At 42.7% G+C, this 13553-nt stretch overlaps 1 protein-coding gene across 2 annotated transcripts in view; it reads right to left on the bottom strand.

Annotated features, from left to right (window-relative positions):
• Nucleotides 1-13553, bottom strand: part of FASTKD1 (FAST kinase domains 1) — an 82173-nt gene that overhangs the window by 65872 nt on the left and 2748 nt on the right. For both annotated transcript variants that reach the window (XM_073633962.1, XM_073633963.1), the window contains exons 2-4: nt 8638-9064; nt 8488-8556; nt 5511-5636 (exon numbers count right to left, since the gene is read on the bottom strand). In XM_073633962.1, the coding sequence (XP_073490063.1) occupies nt 5511-5636; nt 8488-8556; nt 8638-8972 (530 nt within the window). In that variant the 5' untranslated portion in view covers nt 8973-9064. The remainder of the gene's footprint in view (nt 1-5510; nt 5637-8487; nt 8557-8637; nt 9065-13553) is intronic.

Genomic DNA, 13553 nt, shown 5'->3' with positions numbered 1-13553 from the left:
TATCATATCTGCTCTGTGTAATGGTTTTGCACAGAGCAGCTCTTATCCTCCTCTTTTCGGGTTCCATGACAGCGCTTCTGGCTTCTCTGCTCCTCTGAGTGCCCCCATACAAGCAGCTTGCTATGGGGCACTCAGGCGGGCTCGATCTCAAGCTACACTCGGTGTGTCCATTGACACACACAATGCGGCTCAGCTACACCCCCTACTCTCTCTTCACAGGCTGTGATTGACAGAAGCAGGAGCCAATGGCTTCCACTGCTGCCTCCATGGCCAGGCACAGTTTGAGATCAGGCTCAGGTAAGTAGGTATAGGGGGTCTGGGAGAGGAGCTGCATACAGATGATTTTTTAACTTAATGCAGAAAATGCATTAAGGTAAAGAAAAGCCTTCTGCCTTTAGAACCCCTTTAACCACTTCAATACAGGGCACTTATACACCTTCCTGCCCAGACCAATTTTCAGCTTTCAGTGCTGTCGCAGTTTGAATGACAATTGCGCGGTCATGCTACACTGTACCCAAACTACATTTTTATCATTTTGTTCCCACAAATAGAGCTTTCTTTTGGTGGTATTTGATCACCTCTGCGATTTTTATTTTTTGCTAAACAAATAAAAAAAGACCGAAAATTTAGAAAAAAATAAAAGTTTTGCTTTTGTTTCTGTTAAAAAAAAATTGTAAATAAGTAAGTTTTCTCTTTCACTGATGGGCACTGTAAGGCGGCACTGACAGGCACTGATACGGTGGCACCGATGAGGTGGCACCAATGAGCGGGCACTGACGATGGGCACTGATATGCGGCACTGATGGGCATTGATAGGCGGCACTGATGGGCACTCATGGGTGGCACTGATAGGCAACACTGATGGGCACTGAAAGGCGGCACTGCTGGGCACTGAAAGGCACTGATAGGGTGGCACTGATACACGGCACTGATAGGCATCCCTGGTGGCACGCTTTGGAGTGGGCACTGATTGGCAGCTGCCTGGGCACAGATTGGCAGCTGCCTGGGCACATAGTGGTATTTCCCTGGGGGTCTAGGGGGCATATCTGGTGGTCCAGTGTGGATGGCTTCCCTGGTGGTCCTGGGCAGGGTCCGAGGGGGGGCTGTGCTGATAAACAATCAGCACAGACCCCCCCTGTCAGGAGAGCAACCGATCGGCTCTCCTCTACTCGCGTCTGTCAGACGCGAGTGAGAAAAAGACGATTACCGGCTCTTCCTATTTACATCGTGATCAGCCGTGATTGGACACCCCATCAGAGTGACACCCCGCAACAACGATCGCCGCGATGCGCACTGTGTGTAAAGATTACACTGTGTGTAAATTAAACACACAGTGTTTAATTTACATTATCCCATTATCCCCCAGTGTGTAAAGATTACACTGTGTGTAAATTAAACACACAGTGTTTAATTTACATTATCCCTTCTTTTTCTGTGAATGGATGATGGCACTGTAATTATCTTAACAAAAGAAAGAAACATGAAAGTACCTTTTTCCTAATTGATATACAGCTGTCACATGACTCAGATCTTTCTCAGCCTGCCTGGGAATATAAGCAGGAGGAGCTTCTAGTCCTCTGCTGCTGGCCTCGTGATAATAAATAAATTAAAAAAAACAAATACAGCCTTCGTGATACAGCATAAAAATAATTAATATCAATAACCTGTTATAAAATGGTCATACAAATATACTGTATATTTGAAAACAAATCTTTATTATTTTTTGGCAACAACATTTCTTCCAGTCACAGACTGTTGCACTCCCCTCCAGACTGTGTCTTAGAATAATGGGGAGGTGAAGCCTCCGTTAATCAAGATGTAATATCCCCCCCCCTCATTGTGTTTAGCTCGTTAGTGGGCATGGAGGAGGAGGGAGAGAGTAAGCTGTCATTTACCACTGTATATACTCCATGTGTGACTCTATAGTCACATGGGCTGCTCAGATGTGATAGGGAGGAAATGCTCAGCATGGGAACTCAGTGAAAACTGGGCTTGTGCAGAGCTGCCAACACTGCTCTGCAAAATCTCCAACTGCATTGGGGACATGACCAAAAGGAGGGGACAGAACAGCAGGATCAACCAGGTTTTTTGCAGAATACAGACAACTAATCCCATGGTGAATTGAGTGGGTAAAACAGCATGTAAAACAGCATCTATTGATAGTTTTTTTATGATGTGAGTTTAATGACACTATTAAGGAGTACCTAGACCAAGGCTTTGGCCAAGCAGTTACTGCATGAAATACAAAATGCAAGGTACCAAGTATTCTTTGGGGTTGAAATGTCTGTCTTCACACCAGACAAAAAGGATCTCCAGGTACAGTAATACCTGGGCCTTAACCAGTGAATGAGAACCACCAATTTCTTCTCTTTCTTCATTTTGCAGAGCGGTTGAGGAAGAATCTGCACTGGAGGGAAGGCATATATTAACTGAAACAGAGTCCATGGAATTACCAAAGCATCCAATGCAAGTGCTAGAGGATCCTTGCTCCTGCCACAAACAGGGGTAACTTGTAGTTGAACCTGGAAGTCAGGATTACCCACACCCTGTTTCTGACATATGAGATATTGGGGTGAAAGGATCATTTTCCTTGGTCCAGTTGATGATGACTGAGAAAATGTTCCTTCTGACGGTCAACTCCCAGGATGTGAACAGCAGAAATTGCTGGGCAGTGCTTTCTGACTAGGAGATGATCAGAATTACTTCCTTCAAGGTTGCTGGACTCCTGATTGACTACACCCGATTGCAAGGCAGTCCCATACAAGATAAGCTCCAGCACTTCCTTGTAGTTTTGAAGGTTGCCCCACCTTGCCTTATTCACATTCCTATTGGTCCATGAGGAAGGCAATAAAAGTGATGGGAGAATAGGAATATGTGATGAGGCAGAAAGAAACAGGAATCCTTCAAAACTACTAAGAAGTGGCAGAGCTTTTTCCAATTAACACGATCCTGGAATCAGCTGTAGTAACGGGAAGTACAGGCTGCTAAGAGTTTGCATGCACTTTATAACTGATAGCAGCTCACACACAAGTGACAGGTATATACCTGAAGAGAAGGGTGACGCCATCTCCAGAGAGCCATAAAATTAGAGGCCTCAGCCCAAGAGGCCAACTCAGTGGCCACACCAGGTGTAGGAGAGAGCCTGTCCATCTCATGATCCAGGGCCATATTAAAAACACCAAAAATTAAATATCATCTGTAGAATACATTAAGGCTTGGTTCACACTATTGCAAATTGGATGTGGGTTTCCCACATCCAAAGTCCACAGTCCATATTCCCATCACACGCATTCCTGGAATAAGCTCTGAAGGTATTGGGTGCTGTAGCACAGCTGGATACGGGAACCAATGCGATATGTACATATTCGCCAGCACACCAAGGATCATCAATTTTGTCCAAAGGTTTTTATTCAAAGAATGATCACATCACAAAAAGGTGTAGTGCAACATTTTGGAGCCAAGCAGGGCCCCTTCGTCAGGAGTGTGATCATCATGTCCGAATTCAGCCAAAAATTGGGGCTGAAATCGGACCTGAAACAGTGAACGGTGACGCATAAGTCCCCTGCTGTGAGCCACTCCATGCTGCGGTGTTAACACAGCCTAAAAGTTTAGCAGCCAATTGGTAAAGCAAATTAACGGAGGTAGATACAACCCCACCAGGACAACATCTAGGCTATCTAGAATAACATGTAAGAAAATAAAACAGCCTTCCGAGTCCAACTCCAGAGCCAACAAGCAAAAAGGTTGAGATTTGTGGATCAATATAATGACCCCTCAAGCATAATTAGAAAGGGTAGAATGATAGTGATGACCCACCCAGGGCTTTTTTCTTCAAATCAAAAAGCTTATTCCCAATCAGATGGGTCTCCTGAAAAATGATAATATGGAGACAATAGGTTTTCAAAAACGGGAAGACCAGCGATCTCTTATTCCTCTAATTGAGACCCCTGGTAATCCAAGACATATCGTACAATTAGTCATGACCAACTGGACAAAAACATAAGGGCAGAAGGGAATTAGGGGGAAGGCCTGGATTTGGAATCAGGCCCCCATAAGCATCTAATACGGACAGAAATCACCAAAATAACAAGCCCAGCTCACACATAAGTAGAACCTCAGCCACACTAGTTTTATTTGTTTAGGATTAAGTGGGGAAAGGTTAAAACCTCTGTCAGATTTTAATGCCATCAACATAAGAAATATCTTTCTTTTTTTTTCTGTTCCAGAAACAGAAGAGGAATGGAGTAAAAATATCTGCACGAATGGTGGAAATTCCTCTAACAGTTGTCACCAAAACAGATTTGCCCAGAGAGATTTTTCCCAACTATTTACCCTCCATGGCAAATGTAAAATATTGGATTTCACTTCTTGCCCTGTTGACAATAGCAACAAGCAAGGCCAGGCCAACCTAGAGGCAGACAAGAGCGACCACCATGGGTGCTGAAAGCTGCTATCCCTACCACCCCAATTTTAGCAGTTCTGCTACCACTACACACACTGAATCCACGCTGTGATGGATAGGTATTACAGTGGGGCCAAAGTCTGCAGCTGGGCTTCTTGTAAAAAATGACAGCCGAAGTTTGTGAACAAGCAGCAGCCCTACCGTTTAGTGAATGTATTCGGTCATTGTAATTCTGATGCTTTTTCCACTCTATCTAGAACTAGAAAATAGGTTTTGGCTGGAGTTCTATATTAATATGATGGATGGCTTCACTGTCCACAGGAAGGTGTTAACATTTCCTTTAATCCTTGGCATCATACTGTGGAAGTTTCAGTGTGTCCCTGGTTTTGTAAAAGTCAGCACTCTCAGGTGACATCATTCTGATTACCACTTACAATAGAGCCTTGTGATGGTTATCAGAAGGATAATCAACATACATATATATATATATATATATATATATATATATATATATATATAATAAATAATCAGCACAGGAAGCTTAATCGATCTTATTATCAGCCCGTAAACATGCCTACAGAGGAAGGGAGGACAGAGTGATTGGCCTTCAAATGTATAAGCCTGAATGAACTCACAAAACAAGGTATATAGCAATGTGGAAGCAGTAGGGACTCACAGCACCTAACTGGAGGATTGCTGGCAAATAACTAATGAATTGGTTAAGCCAATAATTTACTAATTGGAGTCCTGTGAGTGCGATATTTAGATGTTATATATTATGTGGATTTGATGCAGACAGACACTTAGCTGCCTTACACAGACAATGACTGGGCTTTTGGTGTGTTGTACCTTTGAGGAGGAAGGGGCCTCCAGGTGAGCCTGCTTTCTGTTTGAGCTTTGCTATAATATACTGTATGTTCCTATAGTTGGGAAAAATCAGAAAGTTTAGAGTTAGGGGCCACTTTTATCAGAGCTGCCTTGATGCAGCAGTGTGGCTCCCACATATATTTGCATAAACACACACTTAATTTTTATTTCAACTCCGTATTTAGCTTTCTGCCTTGAAGTCGAACAAATATCTGCATTTTCCCCATGACTTAATACTCACACAGGATCTTCTACATCATCCAGACACAAGTCTACAATGCTGGCTATCTGACCCATGAGTGGGCTTCTGGTCATATTTTGCCTTCTCAAGCAAGCAGCAAACGTTGACAATGAGAGAGGGTCAAGCCTGAGTTACAAGAATGAAAAATATATTAGAAAACTCTTGTAGATACTTGCCGGCATCTGTTCTTTTACAAACACTTCCTATTGAATGCTGAAAAATGTTCATCTACACAGGAGTCCAATGGAATTTCCTGTAGGGGTGATAAGATCAGCAGTGCAGTAGGTCTATATTAAAAATGAAACTACAGATCCAATGATCATTCAGTGCTGTCATTATGCTGCGGGACAATTAATTACTGAGTAAAATATTAGTTTATTATAAATGAGAAAGGTCGTTACACCACCTGGTGTGCCACTCTTATCCAACTCTGCTCTCACATCTGGCACTGCAATGCTCATCAATCAGGGTAGCAAACCATCTTGTTCCGTATCCTACACCAGTGTTTCCTTAACCTTTTTTTTCAGTCAAGGCACCCTTTAACCCCTTTTGCTGCCAGGCCCTGTGCTCCATTTTTAAACTCAGGTGGCCAGGCCATTTTTGCAATTTTCCCATCGCTATATTTTTTTTCGCTTTCAGAGTTTGTTAAAGACGCCCCCAGACCATATATTTTCTGGAAGCACATGGCCAGTAGCATACAAATAAGGTGCTGCTGATTTTTAGGGCACAATGATATTTGCGCAAATGTTTATTAAAACAATATTTTCTTTAAAAATACACTAAAATCATTATTAGCAAATAAAAACAGCACATTTTACAAAATTCCTACTAAATATACTAAATAAATATACTAAATAATACTAACGCTTAACCTGTATTGAGTTAAAAAAAAAAAAAACAATATTTGCCTTTTAAATTACGCCTTTTTGCAAAATGGTGAAAACTGAACGTACTCAAAAATGTAAATAACTACATTTCTCTAAATGTTGGATGGCAATGATACCTCTGCTGCACTCATATCCCACCAGTGCCATCAGCCCTGCTCAAGTTCTCCTCTGCTGCACTACAGAACACACGTGCCTTCCCTCATCTCCATGACATAAGAGAGAGGTCCAAAAGGGGAGAACTCAGACAAGGCTGACAACACTGCTCAGCATTTCAGTGCAGAAGAGGCAGCAATGTCAACCAACAATGTCTAAACATTGCTCCCCCCCCATGTTCGCTCACCAGCGACACAACAACCTCTGGATCTTCAAAGTAAGACATACAGTATATTTCTGCAGGAGCTTTGAGTACTTTCATTTGACCATTTTCAGCTTGATCATGGGGGATTTTAGAGATCCAATACTACATTTTCCTTATTTACACTTTATTATTACTTTGTTTTCGTTTTGTAACCCCTGCCCTTTAAAGCAGAATTTCAAGAATTAAGCCACTTTGTAAAAATGCAGGCACACTATATGTTAAGTGCAACGAGTTGCATGCCACCTCCTGGACTTATTTCTATTATTTACATCTGACAGGTTTATGGCTCTGAGTGCAGCGCCATCTAAAGTGCAGCATTGATAAAACATTTCAATGAAAAGGTAAAACTCACAAGATGATTGTGATAACAGCGCATAGGTAATGTACTGGGATCATCCACTCCTGGGGAGGACGGGCTGCTGGTAAAGGATGAGGTGACCACTTGTTCCGTGTGCGCTGGTAGCTCCCAACCCTTCCAGGGACTCGAGTACTCTCGGACCGAGCTGTAGACGTCACTTCTGAGTTGAGAGCCTCAATGCGGAAGCAATGTCTGCAGCTCGGTCCAAGAGTACCCCAATAAAATGTTTTATCAATGCTGCACTTAGATGGCGCTGCTCACCTTTTTTCTCCATTTCCACAGAGTCCCTTCTAGCTCTTACCAGATCCTGCAGCCGTCTAATAATCAGCATTCCACCCCAGAGACCATTAACTTTTATGAATTTTCATTTCATCTTATGAACTTTCATTCCATTAATTTCCCATGCTATTGACACAGTCAGCCCATGCTCTTTTCATCCAACTATCAGTGCGCACATGATGAGTGTTTTTTGTTTCAAGTTTATGGCTCTGCAGAGGATACACTCCTGTGAGAATAGAGAGGCACATAAAGTAGTTAAGCCCACCCCTCCCCTCTGTTGCAGCGACCAGAAGATCCAGCATTGGGCTCCGGGAACTACAGCAATAGTGGTCTTCCAGGAGTTCCATAACTAGAACTAAAGAACTATAAGCTCTAAAAGTCATGCACCTAGTTTGACTTAACCCATAGTATGCCTTCACTTTTTACAAGGGGACTTGATTCCTGGAGTTCAGCTTTAAAACATATCTAAAGCCACATATGAAACCTTTCTTTTAGTTTCAGATTGAGGTGGGGATGGTGAAAGCCTTTGTCAAGTATTTTTTCTTTTTTGCTGTCTATGTTATTGATTGGAAGACTTCCCTTCTAGAGACAGCAGGAAGTGAGAGAAAAGCTCTCAAACATTTATGGAAATAACCTTCTAAACAGGTGACCCCACTGGACAATTTGAGCTTAATTCCTGTTTTGGTGACACATGCAAAATTTTGCATTCTCCATAACTTCCTGCCCCATGACCCCCCTTGATTTTCTAGCCCTATTTTGGCCTTCCCCAATCCAAAGCAAAAACTGTTTTGAACTTAGATACACTTTGTCATGTGTTTTATTGTTAGGCAATTATATCATATTCATGGTCTCCTGTGATTGGAATACTAATGTCCATGACAGGTTCAACCTATGAGCATCCTCCTACAACCCCAAATTGGTTGACCTTTATATCGCAGCTCCAGCCAAAACTTTGAATTTTAAATAGACTTAGAAAAGGTCAATTTTTATTGCTGTTCAAAAGTAAAAAACAAAACGTTTTGGTTGGCGTTGAGCTTTCACTGTAGTCTGCATGTTCCAAGATAAAGACCAAGAGAAAGGGAGATAGACACTCACCTTTCTAATCTTCTCCAGCCTTCGGTTACCAGCCGTTGCACTAAAGAACTGTGAGCATCTACTTGTAAACTTCAAAAACATAACGAAAAGCGATATTAAAATCAGAAGAAGTAACAAAAATATGTGCGAAGGAATTCTAGTTTTACTTACCTGTCAACTGTGTTTAAAATAGCCACAAGTTCACTATCTTCCATAATATCAATATTATTTTCTACTACAGTACAAAGTGATATAAATTCTGGGTGTTTTCGGATGTGGTCAACACTGATCAACTCATCAGACTTCACTTTATGAAACTGCCAGAGTAAATTCATTGCACAGGTCACATGCTCCAAGGTAAGTACGGGTCGATGTATCCCAACCAGCTGAAAGATGTGGTACTTGTTGGTAGATCTTTTTAACTGATCCAGCAAAGTGTCAGTCCTTGCACTGCGGGTGCAAAGCAACCGCAATGAGTGATGGAGAGCGGAACTCCAGCGCAACATATCTGGGCTTAAATAGAGCCTCTCAAAAAACAGCTCTTGTTTTACTGCAGGTTTCAATTCTAATGATCGTTGTCATGCCAATTTATTCCAAACTGTAAAAAGAAAGAAAGACTTATAAGTCATTTAGAAAAGAGTTTCAAGCTGAACTCAAGGTATGATCTTTACTGTATATTTACATTGGTCCAGCTTAGATCAATGTAATTATGCATATTTAATACCCGAGGAGCCACTGGGGAATCGGACAATCACTGTAGTGGACAGCAATACTTCAGTGATAGCCGATATCTTCTGCATCCTTTGAATAAATACAAATACAATAAATATAAGGCATTCTTTGACTGGATAAGGCAGAGATCATGACATCACCACTAGAGGTCGACCGATATGGGTTTTTCTCTGGCCGATGCCGATATTTAGAAATCTCGGTGGCCGATGGCCGATATGTGATGCCGATTTTTTTGGGCCGATATATTAGGCCGATTTTTTTTTTCTTTTTTTTTCCTTCATCTCATCAAATTTAACAGTTAGACCCCTTTCACACTGGGGCGTTTTTCAGGCACTTTTGGGCTAAAAATAGCGCCTGTAAAGTGCCTGTAAAACGGCTCCCCTGCAGTCTCAGTGTGAAAGCCCGAGTACTTTCACACTGAGGCGATGCGCTGGCAGGATGTTAAAAAAAGTCCTGCAAGCAGCATCTTTGGAGCGGTGTATACCACCACTCCTGCCCATTGAAATGAATGCGCACCGCTGCCAAAGCGCCTGCAAAACGTTTCAGCAGCGGCGCTTCAGGGGCGCATTTAACACCTTCTTCGGCTGCCAGCTGGGTTATAAGCTCCCCGTAGCAGCCGAATAGCGCCGCTAAAATGACGGTAAAGCGCCGCTAAAACTAGCAGCGTTTTATCGTCAACGCATGCCCGCTGCAGTGTGAAAGCAACCTAAAGTGATACAGAAAATTTTTTACATTTAAACATTTATTAAACAAACCTCCAATCAGTTCACTTGTATGTATAATTTAGATAAAAAAAAATATATAAAAAAAAACTATATCTTAAAAATAAATACACAAAAACAGGTAATCAAAACTTTTGGACGAAAAAAAATGGGCTAACTTTACTGCTTAGTTTTTTTTTTAATTTATTAGTGTATTTTTTTTTTTTAAATTGCGTTTGAAAGACCGCTGCGCAAATACCGTGTGACATAAAATATTGCAACAACCGCTATTTTATTCCCTAGGGTCTCTGCTAAAAAAAAAAATATAATGTTTGGGGGTTCTAAGTGATTTTCTAGCAGAAAATACAGGATTTTTACTTGTAAGCAACAAATGTCAGAAAAGATTTAGTCTTTAAATGGTTAAACTGAGAACTTCTCCACACAGAGTTCAGCTCATTCAGAAGTGTAAACATTGTATCCTTCAGGTTCTTTTTATCAGATTTGGCAGGCTGCCCAGAGAGGAGAGAAGTAGCTTCACAGAAGACTACAGGCAACTTGTATTGACTTCAGAAGTCATTTGCAAGTTCACGCTGAGTTATATCGGCCTTTTTTATCAGCACAATCGGCCGATGCCAATTAAGAGAAAAACACCAAATATCGGCCGACCTCTAATCACCACCCCTCCTCTCCACCAATCAGAGAACTCATTATATTCAATGAAAAAATTCAAGGCGTTCTATGAAGGGTGGCAGTGCCAAGCCAAGGACCGCTTGTGATCAGTGTGTATAGGGGAAGCTGCTCGGCACAGACCCGGAAGATCGTAGCAATCATTGTAGTAATGCCTACCAGCACAGTGTTTGTCAGGTTCCACAGCGACCATTATGTATTAAATATGCATAATTACCATTGGTCCAAGTTGGTCCAAGATCATACCTTAAGTCCAGCTTTAAAGTATAAATTCGGCTTTTCACAAAAAAAATTAAAAGGTGAATTAACACCCTACACCAGCGGTTGCCAACCTTTCAGACCTAACGGACCACTATACTCACAATTTTGAATCCCACGGACCACTAACATGAATTTAACATGTCATATACACACATTGCTCTGGCTCTCTGCCCCCTCCTTCCACCCCGCACTCTATATCACTCTGCTGCCTTACACAGACCCATCATTGGATCTCACCTCCTTATCCAGCCATGTGCTCGAGCTCCGTGCTCCCTCCCACAGTCTGATCAGCGCTGTCTTTGGAAGTCCCCTCCTTCACCTCCCGCTCTCTACACTACTGGCACCTTCCTCTGAGTTCACAGGAGTTGGAACTACAGAGGAGGCATCGGGTATCAATGCATGCAGACAGTGTTGACTCTCAGCGCACATTGAGAGTAACACTGCAAACAACATTGAGCGGTGGTATACATCTGCAACAATGTTGATTTGCAGCAGAACCCCTGGGGACCACCATAATGTTCTCGTGGACCATCAGTGGTCCACGGATCACTGGTTGGTGACCACTGTCCTACACTATCCCTACCCCACCTGGTTCCCACTTCACTCACCACTGTGGGTATCTAGTGTGGAAAGAGTTGCAGGGTGTTTAGTTGTTTATTTCATAATTTGTGAAAAGCTGAAGTTACACTTTAGATCCTTGACTTCAGTGGTTACTTTTATTTCTTCTAGATATTCTAAAGACAGCGTATTACTTGATAGCATAGAATGGTAGAGGTAGAAATGGTTGCAATTTAATAAAAGTTATATGTATGTCCAGCTCTCTCTCTTTCCCTCCTTGAGTTTTGAGAGATATGACAGTGCTCAGGAAAGGGACTCAATAGTGGTGGACAAAATCAGAGCCCCCCGTGTGTATCTACACCCAAAACTTTTTTTTAAGTTTTGGAATGAGTAAAAGGCAATAACTCATTACATTGTACTTTCTTCTGGGGCTCCATTAGATTCTAACACCTCTTGCTGGAAAAATCCCTTAACTTCTTTTTCAGACAGATTAAGGCCTCTTTCACACGGGGCAGATCAGTCATGATCCGCCCCGTGAACACACGCTGGCTCAGCGGGGATCGCTCCGCCGATCCCCGCTGAGCAGGAAGATGACAGGTGCATCGCTGCACGCTGTGCAGCGACGGACCTGTCAGAGCGCCGCTCTCCCCTATGGGGGATCGGATGATGACGGTCCGTAGTGTCCGTCGTCATCCGATCCGAAAACGGAGGGAAAAGTAGGTTTTTCCTCCGTTACACTTTTCGGATCGGAGCGGGGTCGGATGTCAGCGGACATGTCACCGCTGACATCCGACGCTCCATAGGGATGACTGTATGTCCGTTTTTCATCCGAAAACGGATGGATGAAAAACGGACATACGGATCATCCGTGTGAAAGAGGCCTTAGATGGTTTTGTCCTGATATGGGCTTCAATGGGAGTGCACTACGCACAATTTTCATGTGTTTTTTTTCCCTGCAAGGTAAAGCCATAGTGGTTGATTTACTAAGGACAAATCCACTTTGCACTACAAGCGCACTTGGAAGTGCAATCGCTGTAGATCTGAAGGGAAGATCTGAAATGATGTGGAAGCTCTGCTGATTTTAAAATCCAATCATGTGCAAGCTAGAATTCTGTTTTTTATTTTCCTTGCATGTCCCCCTCGGATTTACAGCGACTACACTTCCCAAGTGCACTTTCAGTACACTTGTAGTGCAAAGTGGATTTGCCTTTAGTAAATAACCTCCATAATGTGCTAGTATGCTTTGCATGGCTGTTCCTTCAGAGCGCACACACCATTAATGTCACTAGCTGCATATAATGTAAATATCTCCTAAACGGTGCACGTTTAGGAGACATTTACACTACCTATAGGTAAGCCTTATTATAGGCTTACCTATAGGTAAAAGTCAGTAAAGGAAGTTTACTTCCCCCTTAAGGGTCCTTTCACACGGGCAGTCAACCGGCAGACTCTGCTTTGCTCAGAGGGGGATCGATCCGTCTCTGCTCACTGTGCAAAGATGGACCTATCAGAGTCCCGCTCTCCTCTATGCAGTGATCGGATGAAAACGCACTGCCTGTCCGTCTTTATCAGTAGGAACAGTAGGATGAGCTTGGGCATGTTCGTATCCTAGTCTACACACACCTGAGGGATCTTGGCAGGAAGCTGTCACTGTATTTGGCCAATCAACACACCCCTTGTATATGTGTGGCTGAGAGGCGGTATACGCCTCAGCAGCTTCTGATTGGTACAATACAGATGACAGCTTCCTGGCGGAATAGCTCAGGTGGGTTCGGACCAGGATCCGAACATGCTCAAGCCCCTCCCCAAATGGCAAAAAGAAGTGAACTTTGCAAAGTGCAGTTACTCCAGAGCTTAGTAAATGATTTGAAGCTCTGCTGACTTTCATCACCCAATCATGTGTAAGCAAAAATGCTGTTTTTTTTTTTTTTTTATATTCTCCTTGCAAGTGATTGGGTTCTCTTTACAAAGTGAAGCCTTACCTCATTTACTAAGCTCTGGAGCAACTGCACTTTGCAAAGGGCAACTGCATTTTGCAAAGTGAACAGCCTTTAGTAAATAAACCCCAGTGTTTGGAGCTGCAGAGCCATACAGCAGGAGGGAGGTGTGATGCGCATTTTACCGCATTACACAGCTTTTTTTTTTACT

This window comes from Aquarana catesbeiana, linkage group LG06 (assembly GCF_042186555.1).
Source record: "Aquarana catesbeiana isolate 2022-GZ linkage group LG06, ASM4218655v1, whole genome shotgun sequence".
Taxonomy (NCBI): domain Eukaryota; kingdom Metazoa; phylum Chordata; class Amphibia; order Anura; family Ranidae; genus Aquarana; species Aquarana catesbeiana.
Note: the sequence above shows the minus strand (reverse complement) of the source record. Positions and strands in the feature narration are given on the sequence as shown.